Here is a 14,621-nt window from a genome sequence, read left to right as displayed (position 1 = left end):
AGACCTCACCTACAAGAAGATATTGACAAAATTGAACGGGTCCAAAGACGGGCTACAAGAACGGTGGAAGGTCTTAAGCATAAAACTGATCAGGAAAGACTTCATGGACTCAATCTGTAGAGTCTGGAGGACAGAAGGAAAAGGGGGGACATGATCGAAACATTTAAATAGGTTAAAGGGTTAAATAAGGTCCAGGAGGGAAGTGTTTTTAATAGGAAAGTGAACACAAGAACAAGGGGACACAATCTGAGGTTAGTTGGGGGAAAGATCAAAAGCAACATGAGAAAATATTATTTGACTGAAAGAGTAGTAGATCCTTGGCACAAACTTCCAGCAGACATGGTTGGTAAATCCACAGTCACTGAATTTAAACATGCCTGGGATAAACATATATCCATCGTAAGATAAAATACAGGAAATAGTATAAGGGCAGACGAGATGGACCATGAGGTCTTTTTCTGCCGTCAGTCTTCTAGGTTTCTAACATGAGAAAATATTATTTCACTGAAAGAGTAGTAGATGCTTGGAACAAACTTCCATGCCTGGGATAAACATATATCCATCCTAAGATAAAATACAGGAAATAGTATAAGGGCAGACGAGATGGACCATGAGGTCTTTTTCTGCCGTCAGTCTTCTATGTTTCTAACAAGAACCTTTCCACCCACTATGCCATTTCTACAATAACAATAATAAAAAGCCCCCCCCCCCCCCCTCCTGCTTAGACTTCTCTCTGCAAGGAGCCACAAGGATCTTTCTGTCCTGGTTTTCTGGCTGGCGGCCTGGAAGCCCCTTTGCAGGAGCCATCTCCATTTCCGCTGCTGCGCCCTTAAAAAAATCTTGGATAATTCCACGAAGTGTTTTTAGAAGGCACCGCGCCTAATATTCAAAGCCAATCCAAGCATAATTTGGAAAATTTCAAAGCCACCTCCAAAAGATGATTCCACCCCCCACCCCCACCCCGCATTCCTGCAACCAAGAATGTATTTAATTTCATTTACAAAGATAGAAATTTTGCTGGCTGCTGATAGTGTACACGGTTGTTGGAGCAAATTGCACGCCATATGGCTGGCAATACAGGACGGATGGAAAGAAGGAAGGAAAAGGAGGGAGGGAGGAGGGAAGGAGAAGGAAGGAAGGAAAAGGAAAAAGGGAGTGAGGAAGGAAGGAAGGAAGAAGGAAAGAAGGAAGGAGAAAAGGAAAGAAGGAAGGAAGGAAGAGGGAAAAGAGGGAGTGAGGAAGGGGAAGGAAAGGGAAGAAAAAAGGAAAAGGAAAGAAGGGAGGGAGGGAGGGAAAGGAAAAAGAGGGAGTGAGGAAGGAGGGAAGGAAAAAAAGGAAGGAAGAAGGAAAGGAAGGAGAAAAGGAAATGGAAAGAAGGAAGGAAGGAAGGGAAAAGGGGAAATTAAAGAAGGAAGGAAGGAAGAAAAAAAGAAAAGAAGGAAGGGAAGGAAGGAAAGAGAAAAGGAAAGAAGGAAGGGAAGGAAGGAAGGAGAAAAGGAAAGGAGGGAGGGAAGGAAGGAAGGAAAAAGAAGGAAGGAAGGAAGGAAAAAGGAAAAGGGAAGAAGGAAAGAAGGGAAGGAAAGAAGGAAAAAAAGGAAAATTAAAGAAAGAAGGAAGGAAGGAAAAAGGAAGGAAGGAAGGAAGGAAGGAAGGAAGGACTGAGGAAAGGTGGTGCAAACCACCACATATGACACACACACAATCAGGAAAAGAAGACAGCACAATAGCCGAAGTGCAATGCTTTGTTATTACTCGTGTAAGAGCAAAGAAGGTGAGCCAAAGTTCTTGGGTAAAACACCACCGGCATAAAAATGCGATTCCGCGTCTCAAAGTCACAACAGAAGGGCCACAATCTCGGCATGTACCTTTTTCAGTTGTTGTTCTTTAAAGCACTTCACGGCCCTGGCAGGCTCTGAAATGAGATTTTTATAGTTTTCGCAGATATTGATCCTGGACTGGGCGACTTGCACTGTGCTTTCTAGAAATGATTTCCACACAGGGTAGAGGCTCCTGCAAGGCAGACACATAAGTCAGAGAATAAGACCATTGGAAGGGAGGTTGTGGGTCTTCTCCAGGAAGGAAAGGAGGGCGGGGGGAGGAAGAGAGGGAGGGGAAAAGGAATGAAGGGTAGAAGGGAGGAGAAGGAAGGAAGGAAGGAAGGAGGGAAAAAGGAATGAAGGGTAGAAGGGAGAAGGAAGGAAGGAGGGAGGGAGGGAAAAAGGAATGAAGGGTAGAAGGGAGAAGGAAGGAAGGAAGGAGGGGAAAAGGAATGAAGGGAAGAAGGGAGGAGAAGGAAGGAAGGAAGGATGGAGGAAGGGAAAAAGGAATGAAGGGTAGAAGGGAGGAGAAGGAAGGAAGGGGGGGAGGGGGGGAGGGAAAAAGGAATGAAGGGTAGAAGGGAGAAGAAAGAAGGAAAGAAGGGGGAGGGAAAAAGGAATGAAGGATGGAAGGGAGGGGAAGGAAGGAAGGAGGGAGGGAGGGTAGGTGTGGAAAGGGAGGAAGGAAACTGAATAAGGCAGGAAGGGAGGTAGGACAGAGGAAAGGAGGGAGGGACTTGAGAAGAAAGGAAGGGGAGAATGGGTGAAGAAGTAAGGAAGGGAGGAAGGGAGGGAGAAGGAAGGAAGGAAGGAAGGAGGGAGGGAGGGAGGGAGGGAGGGAGGAAGAAAATTGAATAAGGCAGGAAGGCAGGGCAGGTGGAACATAGGGACATTATATTGCGCCTGGGCTATAAGCTACAGAACACCGAGTTAAAAACTGGGCGATTTTAACTAGGCAAGGTGAACAGGTGGGGTGAGGAGGGAAATTAACATTGAAGAAAAATGGGATAATTAAATGGCGTGAGCATTTGTGGAGAGAGAACTGAACCACCTCTATCCTTTTGTCCCAAACGCCATCACTCTGCTAAACCAATAATTCCCTCAACACTGTCAAACTATTTACTAAGCCTGCACTTCTACTTATACTAGTTTATTCTCATCATCCCTATCACCCATTTCCTCCCACTCAGGACTGTATGACTGTAACTTGTTGCTTGTATCCTTAAGGATTTTTTTATTAATATCAATTGTTTCTCATTGCTTATTTGACCTCTAAGTTGAGGACTGCATGTGTCAAGAGTCCTTTTACCAACCTTTTGGCCAGATAAGTCAACGGGGAAGCAAAAATTCACGTAACAATCGTGTTGCTTTACGGCGGTCTTACCTGAAGTCGTTCCGATCCTCTGCTTTCACGCCAGGCCATTCCTTCTTCAAGTATTGGCCAGCCAACTTCTGCATCCCCTGTTTGAACAAGAAAAAAAAAGGAACAAAAACCTTTATTTACAAATGGATTTTGGATCCTAGCTAGTTACATCTACTACAAAATATTGCAAAATATTTCCTGGTGGGAAATGGGAATGTCCTTCCCCAGTTGACCGGATTTAAAGGTCAGCTTGCACCAGTAATCTAAGACTTATAGAAGAGAATATATGTAGCCTAGGGTTGAACCTGAATTAAGTAACCAATGAAACAACTTATCCCCAGAAGTTGTGAATGCTCCAACACTTGAAATTTTTAAAGAAGAGATTGGACCACCATTGGTTTGCATTGGTATAGGATTTCCTTCCTGAGTAGGAGCTAGACTAGAAGATCTCCAAGGTCCCTTCATAGAAACATAGAAGTCTGACGGCAGAAGGCAGAAAAAGACCTCATGGTTCATCTAGTCTGCCCTTATACTATTTCCTGCATTTTTATCTGAGGATGGATCTATGTTTATCCCAGGCAGGTTTACATTCAGTTCCTGTGGATTTACCAACCATGTCTGCTGGAAGGTTGTTCCAAGCATCTACTACTCTTTCAGTAAAATAATATTTTCTCATGTTGCTTTTGATCTTTCCCCCAACTAACCTCAGATTGTGTCCCCTTGTTCTTGTGTTCACTTTCCTATTAAAAACACTTTCCTCCTGAACCTTATTTAACCCTTCATATTTAAATGTTTCGATCATGTCCTTCCAACTCTTCTATTTCTATTTTATTTGATTTATATGCCACACAATTATTATTATTATTATTATTATTATTATTATTATTATTATGAATTAGATTTGTATGCCGCCCCTCTCCATAGACTCGGGGCGGCTCACAGTAATCCCATGGGACTCAGGGTGACTCACAACATCTAAACAATGTCGTTTGACAGGACCCAGGGGAAGAGCCTTCTATGTGGTGCCCCCGCCCCACTGGAATCAGCTCCCACCAGAGATTCGCATTGCCCCCACCCTCCTCGCCTTCCGCAAGAGTCTCAAGACTCACTTATGTCGCCAGGCTTGGGGTAATTAGATCTTGGCCCACTGGCCAATAAATGTGATGTATGACTGTGATTTGAATTTGTTTGATTTTTAATGAATCGGGTTTTCAGCTTATGTAGCTTTTTAATTAATTAGATTTGTATTTGTATTTACTCTTTTATATTATATGCTGTGAGCTGCTCTGAGTCTTCAAATCTAAATAATAATAATAATAATAATAATAATAATAATAATAATAATAATAATAATAGATCTCTTCTTTTATGTACACTGAGAGCATCTGCACCAAAGAGAAATTCCTTGTGTGTCCAATCACACTTGGCCAATCAAGACGTCTGTTCAATTGTATATAAATAAATACAATAAAATTTGTAAAACAAACAAGGGTTGGATATATTAATCCAAAGAAACCAATAAGGCCTGGGAAGAAAATAAAGAGAATGCAAAGAGATCTGTCTTGAGATCTCACCTCGACGCTCGACTTCTGTAATGCTCTCTACATGGGGCGACCTTTGAGGAGTGTTCGGAAACTTCAGATCGTGCAGAATGCAGCTGTGAGAGCAATCATGGGCTTCCCCAAATATGCCCATGTCACACCAACACTCCGCAGTCTGCATTGGTTGCCCATCAGTTTGCGGTCACAATTCAAAGTGTTGGTTATGACCTTTAAAGCCCTTCATGGCACCGGACCAGAATATCTCCGGGACCGCCTTCTGCCGCACGAATCCCAGGACCAGTTAGGTCCCACAGAGTTGGCCTTCTCCGGGTCCCATCAACTAAACAATGTCGTCTAGCGGGACCCAGGGGAAGAGCCTTCTCTGTGGCGGCCCCAGCCCTCTGGAACCAACTCCCCCCAGATATCAGAGTTGCCCCCACCCTCCTTGCCTTTCGTAAGCTCCTTAAAACCCACCTCTGTCGTCAGGCATGGGGGAACTGAGATATCCCCTTCCCCCTAGGCTTATAAAATTTATGCATGGTATGTCTGTATGTATTATTGGTTTCTTAAATTGGGGTTTTTAAATTAACTTAAATATTAGATTTGTTTATATTGTCTTATTATTGTTGTTAGCCTCCCCGAGTCTACGGAGAGTGGTGGCATACAAATCTGATTAATAATAATAATAATAATAATAATAATAATAATAATAATAATCAGATCTCTTCTTTTATGTACACTGAGAACATCCGCACCAAAGACAAATTCCTTGTGTGTCCAATCACACTTGGCCAATCAAGAAGTCTGTTCTATTCTATATAAATAAATACAATAAAAATTTGTAAAACAAACAAGGGTTGGATATATTAATCCAAAGAAACCAATAAGGCCTGGGAAGAAAATAAAGAGAATTATCAATGTCTTGATAATAATAGGAATAATTTCCCTGCTCGGGGTCCGACTCAAACAATTTATAGGATCGTACAGGGTTTGGCTAGAGATTTTGCAGCCGATGGGAAGGAGACAATTTAATGTCATAAATAAAAGAAGCTAAATCAATAAGTGATGAGCCACCGCTCTCCTTCAGGCCCCTCGCGTTCACCCCCAAAACTCTCCTGAGCATCCTCCTTAGAAACATAGAAGACTGACGGCAGAAAAAGACCTCATGGTCCACCTCGTCTGCCCTTATACTATTTCCTGTATTTTATCTTACAATGGATCTATGTTTATCCCAGGCAGGTTTAAATTCAGTTACTGTGGATTTATCTACCACGTCTGCTGGAAGTTTGTTCCAAGCATCTACTACTCTTTCAGTCAAATAATATTTTCTCACGTTGCTCTTGATCTTTCCCCCAACTAACTTCAGATTGTGCCTCCTTGTTCTTGGGTTCACTTTCCTATTAAAAACACTTCCCTCCTGAACCTTATTTAACCCTTTGACATATTTAAATGTTTCGATCCTGTCCCCCCTTTTCCTTCTGTCCTCCAGACTATACAGATTGAGTTCATTGAGTCTTTCCTGATACGTTTTATGCTTAAGACCTTCCACCATTCTTGTAGCCCATCTTTGGACCCGTTCAATTCCATCAATATCTTTTTGTAGGTGAGGTCTCCAGAACTGAACACAGTACTCCAAATGTGGTCTCACGCTCTATATAAGGGGATCACAATCCTTGGCTCTCCTGCCAGAATAAAAATGCTCTCTTTCTTTTTCTCAACCCCCCCACCCCCCCCAGGCCCATCCGCTCCTTTGCCGGGACAGAAGGCACAGCAGCTTGCAGGGGAAATGGAGAAGATTGGGTGGATTTCATTCCGGTGAGATAATCGGAAGGCAAAAACAAAAAGCGCCAGTCCTCGTGGAACCTCAACCTCTTTGGCAAGCGTTGAAGGATACACACACACACACAAAACTCACACACACACAAGGTTATGAAGGAGGAAATAAATGCAAATGCATTTATAAATGCATTTATAAATAAATAAATGCATTTATAAATGCATTTATTATAAAATAAATACAAAATAAATGCAAATAAATGCATCTGTCTGGAACCCATACCACATCTCGGACATCAACACTCTTGAAAATGTCCAAAGATACTTTACCAGAAGAGCCCTTCACTCCTCCACTCGAAACAGAAGACCCTACGGAAGTAGACTTTTAATCCTGGGTCTTGAAAGCCTAGAACTACGATGCCTAAGACACGATCTAAGTATTGCTCACAACATCATATGCTGCAATGTCCTGCCTGTCGGCGACTACTTCAGCTTCAACCACAACAACACAAGAGCACGCAACAGATTCAAGCTCAATATTAACTGCTCCAAACTTGACTGTAAAAAATACAACTTCAGCAATCAGGTTGTAGAAGCGTGGAACTCATTACCGGACTCCGTAGTATCCCCTTAGACTATCCACGATTGACCTCTCCAGGTTCCTAAGAGGTCAGTAAGGGGCGAGCATAAGTCTGTCCCTTGACCAATTGTCTCTCCTTATCTCCTTTATCCTTTCTTCCTTTCATATATCTTCTCCTCTATTTTTATATCTTTTCTTCTATCCTTTTCTTTATATATATTACTACATGTCTATTCTCTTCAATGTGTATTGTGTATTGGACAAAGTAAATAAATAAATAAATAAATAAATAAAAAACCAAGGGAGAATCTATCCTGCAATAGGATTTTGGGGTACTTCAGATATTCAGATAATTGTTCTACTCCCACAGAGTTGGCCTTCTCCGGGTGCCGTCAACTAATCAATGTCGTTTGGCGGGACCCAGGAGAAGAGCCTTCTCTGTGGTGGCCCCGGCCCTCTGGAACCAGCTCCCCCCAGATATCAGAGTTGCCCCCACCCTCCTTGCCTTTCGCAAGCTTCTTAAAACCCACCTCTGTCGTCAGGCATGGGGGAATTGAAATTTCCCTTCCCCCTAGGCTTATAGAATTTATACATGGTATGCTTGTATGTATGATTGGGTTTTTTTAAATTAGGGTTTTTTAGATTATTTTTAATATTAGATTTGTTTACATTGTCTTTTTATACTGTTGTTAGCCGCCCCGAGTCTTCGGAGAGGGGCAGCATACAAATCAAATCAAATCAAATCAAATCAAATCAAAACATACCTACATACATACATACATACATTAAATAAATAAATTAAATAAATAAATTAAATAAATAAATAAAAATTCCATTTCATTCCATTCTTTATTCCTATTCCTATCCAATAATAATAATAATAATAACAACAACAACAAATAATAATAATAATAATAATAATAATAATAATAATATAATATAATATTAGACTTGCATGCCGCCCCTCTCTGGAGACTCAACGCAGGAAGCTCAAACAGCCCAAGGAGCTGCTGATCCAGTTCTACAGAGATTCTTTATACTCTTTAAGCTTGGGTGTTTCCTTGTAGACATTTCTTCACCCAGCTAGGTAACATCATCAATGCAAGAAGGGAGGAAAGGAGGGAGGGAGGGAGGGAAGGAGGATGACTGTGGGATCCTTTATACTCTTTAAGCTTGGGTGTTTCCTTGTAGACATTTCTTCACCCAGCTAGGTAACATCATCAATGCAAGAAGGGAGGAAAGAAAGGAGGGAGGGAAGGGAGGAGGAGGAGGACGATGACAACAACAACTGTGAGGTCCTTTATACTCTTTAATCCTGAATATTTTCTTGTAGACATTTCATCACCCAGCTAGGTAACATCATCACTGCTAGAAGAGAAGGTGCTTTAGCATCGATCGCACTCTCCAGTTGAGTAATGAAGCCACTGCAAGAAAACAAGATAGCGCAGAGACCCAACACCAAGGACCCAACATATATCAAACCCTGTTAAGTCAGGGCACCCTGGTTTCACCCACGAGCAACACCCCTCGCCTCCAGGTTACTAGTCCTCTTCGTTTGTCGTCGGGTTTGCAAGATTAAAGGAAAAGCAGGCCGAAAAGACTTTCAGCTGCAAAAATGCCTCCCAAAAAAGCCATGACAATTTTTCTTCGTGTACTTAAAATGACGTTTCATATCAGAAATCGCAAATGGCTTTAAAGTGAGGGAGGGGAGGGCCGTGGCATAATGTCCCCCTTGTTCCCTCTTCAAGGACACTCGGGTGGTTTGGCTCTCAAGACATTCCCGGAAACAAAGAACATCCTTGTTTCGTTCCAAAGTGGGGAATCGACCAATAGTTTTAACCTCTGACACGGCGGCAGCGAGCGGGCGATGAGGGAGTGTGCTCAGGAGACACTTATGGTGTGTGTGTGTGTGTGTGTGTGTGGCTCGCAGGGGTGGGTTCTAACCAGTGAAGGACTGCCATCTTCAGCGCTATTGGTGTGCCCTTCCAGGCCGTCGTGGGCAGGTGCGCGCCCGTCGGCACGCGATTTGGCTTCTGCGCATGCGCAGCAAATGACATCTTGTTCAAGGATGTGCGCGTGAGTTAGATTTCAGCAATTTCCGCAAAAGCAAAAAATCGGCGAAATCTCACTCGCACAATTTTGCTCGCTGCACAAACTGCGTGCGCATCCTAAAAATCACTACCGGAACGTAGCACCTAACCGTTCCCGGTATAGGCGAATCTCTGGCTCTATTATTATTATTATTATTTTTATTATTATTATTATTATTGTTGTTGTTGTTGTTATTATTATTATTATTATTATTATTATTTATTGGATTTGTATGCCGCCCCTCTCCGCAGACTCGGGGTGGCTAACAACAATGATAAAAAACAACATGTAACAATCCAATTTAATAAAACAACTAAAAACCCTTATTATAAAAAACCAAAGATACACACAAACATACCATACATAACTTGTAATGGCCATGAGGAAGGAATATCCTAACTCCCCCATGCCTGGCAACAAAGGTGGGTCTTGAGTAATTTGCCAAAGACAAGGCGGGTGGGGGCCGTTCTAATCTCCGGGGGGAATTGATTCCAGAGGGCCGGGGCCGCCACAGAGAAGGCTCTTCCCCTGGGGCCCGCCAAATGACATTGTTTGGTCGACGGGACCTGGAGAAAGGCGGTTCCGGATGTATTCTGGCCCAATGCCATGTAGGGCTTTAAAGGTCATTACCAACACTTTGAATTGTGACCGGAAATCGATCGGCAGCCTCGCTCCCGGTTTGCTTCCTCCCCATGCCATGTGGCAAACCCCCCCCCCCCAACCAAAGCCGGAAAAGTGATGGCGACCGCCTGCACAGTGCCAGAACTCAGCTTCTGCGCATACTCGGAAAGAAAAAAAATTCAAAAGAAAGAAAGATGGCAGCGCCGACGGACCAGCACTGACCGATCTGGTTGAAGAATGTTTTCCAAGCCCTAAGTCTTTGCAGGGTTTTCCCCTATTGATCTAACTCGCTCCAAATGTTTCTTTCCAGCCCTAACCAGGTGCTAACGATGTTCCCAGCTTTTCCCGCCTTGCAAGCTCTTTTATTGTTACTCTCTGCGAAGAATGTTTTCCAAGCGCTAAGTCTTTGCAGAGTTTTTTCCATTGCTCTACTTGCTCCGAATGTTTCTTTCCAGGTGCTAATGTCATTCCCAGCTCTTACCAACTTGCAAGCTCTTTCATTGTTTGTTTGTTTGTTTGTTTGATTTGTATGCCGCCCCTCTCCTTACACTCAGGGCGGCTCACAATATATAATAAAACAATTCACAACAAATCTAATAAATTAATATTTTTTTAAAAAACCCCATTATTAAACCAGACATGCACACAGACATACCATACATAAATTGTATAGGCCCGGGGGGGGGGGGAAATGCCTTAATTCCCCCATGCCTGGCGGCAGAGGTGGGTTTTAAGGAGTTTACGGAAGGCAAGGAGGGTGGGGGCAGTTCTAATCTCCAGGGGGAGTTGGTTCCAGAGTCGGGGCCGCAACAGAGAAGGCTCTTCTCCTGGGTCCCGCCAAATGACATTGTTTAGTCGACGGGACCCGGAGAAGGCCAACTCTGTGGGACCTAACCGGTCGCTGGGATTCGTGCAGCAGAAGGCGGTCCCTGAGATCATCTGGTCCAGTGCCATGAAGGGCTTTATAGGTCATAACCAACACTTTGAATTGTGACCGGAAACTGATCGGCAACCAATGCAGACTGCGGAGTGTTGGTGTAACATGGGCATACCTGGGGAATCCCATGATTGCTCTCGTAGCACCTAACCAGGTGCTAATGATGTTCCCAGCTCTTCCCAGCTTGCAAGCTCTTTCATTGTTACTTTCTACAAAGAATGTTTTCCAAGTCCTAACATCTTTGTAGGGTTTTTTCCCATTGCTCTACTTGCTCAGACTGTTTCTTTCCAGGTGCTAACTATGTTCCCAGCTCTTACCCACTTGCAAGCTCTTTCATTGTTACTCTTTCCGAATAAGGTTTTTTTAAAGCCCTAACCAGGGGATAAAATAATGTGCTGAAGCTGACCAGACTAAGGAGGCTAGCCAGATGAATACCTAGTGAGCAGATTCTCTCCCTTATTTTCCTCCCCAAAAACTAAGGTGCATCTTATACTCCGAAAAATACGGTGCTCTCCTGGCTTCCACCCAGGGGGGAATCATTACCAAGGCAGGAACCGTACCACGTTTTAGCTGGCATATTTTTTCCAAACGTCAGCCTTTGCTCAGAAACCCCGCTGGGTAAATAGGGACATAACCCATAGCAGGTAAATTTAGATTACAACCTTGAGACGCCAAAGTCAGGCATTGCCCGGAGTTCTTCTTTTGAGGAGGAGAAGGCACACGTGAAATAAATGTGGAGCAGACATGACTGGGAGGCTTAACTGCACGGAGCCAACCTAAAACTCCCGCTTGCTTGATTTACAGTCGTATCACAGGGGAGATTTACACTCAGCCAGCGAGCAACTGTATTTCCCCCAGTTCTTTGTGCCGTGTCAGCTCAGAAATCAAAACGGAGTTATCTTTTCGTTGCCAAACCAACAAAACCCTAGCGTCTGCATTTCCTGCGCCGGGTGAGGAAAGCAGATCCTTCTGTCCTGGCCACTTCTGTCCTTCCTTCTGTCCAGGCCACTTTTTACAGAGGCGCGATCGGGAGAATTTTAACAAACGGCATCCCTGTTTGGATGGGTGGCGGCAGCGCCTCAGATAGAAAGTCCCTACAGAGAGTGGTGAGGACAGTGGAGATTATAGGAAATTCACTTCCTGTTATTCAGGATGCTGCTTATGTGCTATGCGCTTATAGCTCGAAGCTTTCTTAGAGACCTCACACACCCATTGCCTATTTTTTTGGCTGTTTTCTGGCCATTTCCCTTGCTGCGCCGGAAACCAGAAGAACAAGTGGCGACGGTGTGCATGCCCAGAGAGAGGGTTCTGCGTGCCACCTCTGGCACACGTGCCATAGGTTCACCATAATGGTGCTATGCTATCCCATCTGGTATTCTCGTGAGATTCATTTTACTAGCCATGTACATATATACATCCAGAGTTTCTCTGTGTCATATAATAATATAGTATAGTATAGTATAGTATAGTATAGTATAGTATAGTATAGTATAGTATAGTATAGTATAATATAATATAATATAATATATTTATTTGACTTCTATGCCGCCCAATCGCGAAGACACAGGGAGGCTTACAACAAAATATAAAAATAGAGTTAACAATAAAAAGAAGTCCAATATAAATTAAAACAATAACCCCAGGAAAAACTCACAACTCAGCAATCCAATCAACACAACATACCATTCAACATGATTTTGCCATGAAAGATGTAAATTCATGGCCCCCAGGCCTGCCAGGGTGGTTTTATATATATATATATATGGTTATATGCATAATTGTGTATGTATGTATGTATGTATGTATGTGTGTGTGTGTGTGTGTGTGTGTGTATGTATGTATGTGTGTATGTATTATTTTGTGGTGACCCTTTGACAGCTGTGTGCAACAAAATTGTATTTTAATGTACGCCGACTAGGGTACATTTAAAGAGGCAAAGTTGTTATTCTCTTTTATTCTTATTCTCTTTTAGACTCCCATTCTATAGTTGTGCATTTGGCAACTTTTTACTAAGTGCAATTCCCACACAATTAGCCCTCTGACTTACAAACCCAATGGAGAGGCCAAATTTTTGCACAGCTAAGCAAAGCAGTTGTTGAGTCAGCTTCGCCCCATTTTACAACTCTTTTCCTGCCACCATTGTGAAGTTGATTGCTCCAGTTGTTAAAGTTAGTAACCTGGTCATTAAGTGAATCTGCCCCCCCCCAATTGACCTTGCTTGTTGGAAGGTCACAAAAAGTAACGGTTATAATTACAGGCCAGGTAAGTGTGGAAACTGCTCCTAAACCACTTTTTTTTTTTGCAATGCCATTGAAACTTTGAACAAATGTTTGTAAGTCCAGGGCCATATTCAGTGTCAACTCCATAATATCTGGAGGAATTTTTTTCTTACTATTATTTGGCAGCGAAAAAAACATTAACAGAAAATAACAACAAAAAACAATCCAGAGTGTATTGTGGATCACTTTTTGAGATCAGAGCAAACTTTTTTAAAAACATTTTTTAAATTGGTTTTCAAATATATTTTAAAACAGACAAACAATGAAAAAAATAAATAAAAAAGAACAAATAAAAAAACAAAGACAACAAAAAGAAATTATAATATCAGCAAACACAGTATTTCTGCATTGCTACATCAGATATTTCATTAATTCCTATAATAATATACATATTATGACCTATAAAGCCCTTCATGGCACCGGACCAGAATATCTCCGCGACCGCCTTCTGCCGCACGAATCCCAGCGACCGGTTAGGTCCCACAGAGTCGGCCTTCTTCGGGTCCCGTCGACTAAACAATGTCATCTGGCGGGACCCAGGGGAAGAGCCTTCTCTGTGGCGGCCCCGACCCTCTGGAACCAGCTCCCCCCGGAGATCAGCAACTGCCCCCACCCTCCTTGCCTTTTGTAAAGTTCTTAAGACCCATCTCTGCCGTCAGGCAAGGGGGAACTGAGACATCTCCCCCGGGCCTATACAGTTTATACATGGTATGTTTGTGTGTATGCTTGCCTTTAATAATGGGGTTTTTAGTGTTTTTTAAATTATTAGATTTGTTCTTACATTGTCTTTGTTATTGTTGTGAGCTGCCCCGAGTCTACGGAGAGGGGCGGCATACAAATCTAATAAATAATAATAATAATAATAATAATAATAATAAATTAATTAATTACAGTAATCAAGAGATCATCGTAAATTTAATCCCTTTTGCTGGAAATATGATAGTAATTCATAGATAGCCTACTAAATGTAACTTTTACTTCACTTTTTTATCTGTTTACTAAGATAAACTGTTTTATGAAGAATTCATGTTTCTTGTTTACTCTTCCTCTTCTAGCAAGGCAGTAAAAGGGAAGTAAGGGGAAAAAAATAATGGCTCTCTTTCATCCATGATATCATTTATTCCTGCCAACAAAGACAATCAACGCATTTCTCTTCTGGAAAAAAAAAATGTAAGTATCTTTTGATCCCTCAAGAGTCTCCCTCTAACAGAAAGGCAGCCCGTCAATCAATCAATGTCACTTCTTTCTGCCAGGGTCCTGATAATTAGGGAATCCACTCTTTCCTGATTATTGAAATTATTATTTAAACAAAGCAGCAATGGGAGGGGGGGGAAATCTGGAGGATTTTTTTCTGCTAGTTAAAAAGAAAAGAATAAATAAATAAAGTGTGTTGTGGAGAAAACAAACACCAGTGTTTTTATTTTTGTTTTATTTTATTTATTTTTTGTACTTGTTGAGAAAAACAAGCTCTGCTCTGCTGGGAATTCAGGCTGCCAAAGGCTCAATCTTGTGAGCTGCCTGAAACCACTTAGCAAGCAGCCTCCTTCTCATCAACTCCATTCTCCCTCTGCAGAGTACGGAAAAAGGTCTCCCGAATAGGATCCACCAGGGAGCAC

At 42.4% G+C, this 14,621-nt stretch overlaps 1 protein-coding gene across 1 annotated transcript in view; it reads right to left on the bottom strand.

The window, feature by feature from the left end:
* FCHSD2 (FCH and double SH3 domains 2) overlaps positions 1–14,621 on the bottom strand; it is a 163,630-nt gene that overhangs the window by 65,055 nt on the left and 83,954 nt on the right. Inside the window, exons 4-5 of the mRNA XM_070751513.1 lie at positions 3,202–3,278; positions 1,866–2,010 (exon numbers count right to left, since the gene is read on the bottom strand). Coding sequence (XP_070607614.1) covers positions 1,866–2,010; positions 3,202–3,278 — 222 coding nt within the window. The remainder of the gene's footprint in view (positions 1–1,865; positions 2,011–3,201; positions 3,279–14,621) is intronic.

This window comes from Erythrolamprus reginae, chromosome 4 (assembly GCF_031021105.1).
Source record: "Erythrolamprus reginae isolate rEryReg1 chromosome 4, rEryReg1.hap1, whole genome shotgun sequence".
Lineage (NCBI taxonomy): Eukaryota > Metazoa > Chordata > Lepidosauria > Squamata > Dipsadidae > Erythrolamprus > Erythrolamprus reginae.
Note: the sequence above shows the minus strand (reverse complement) of the source record. Positions and strands in the feature narration are given on the sequence as shown.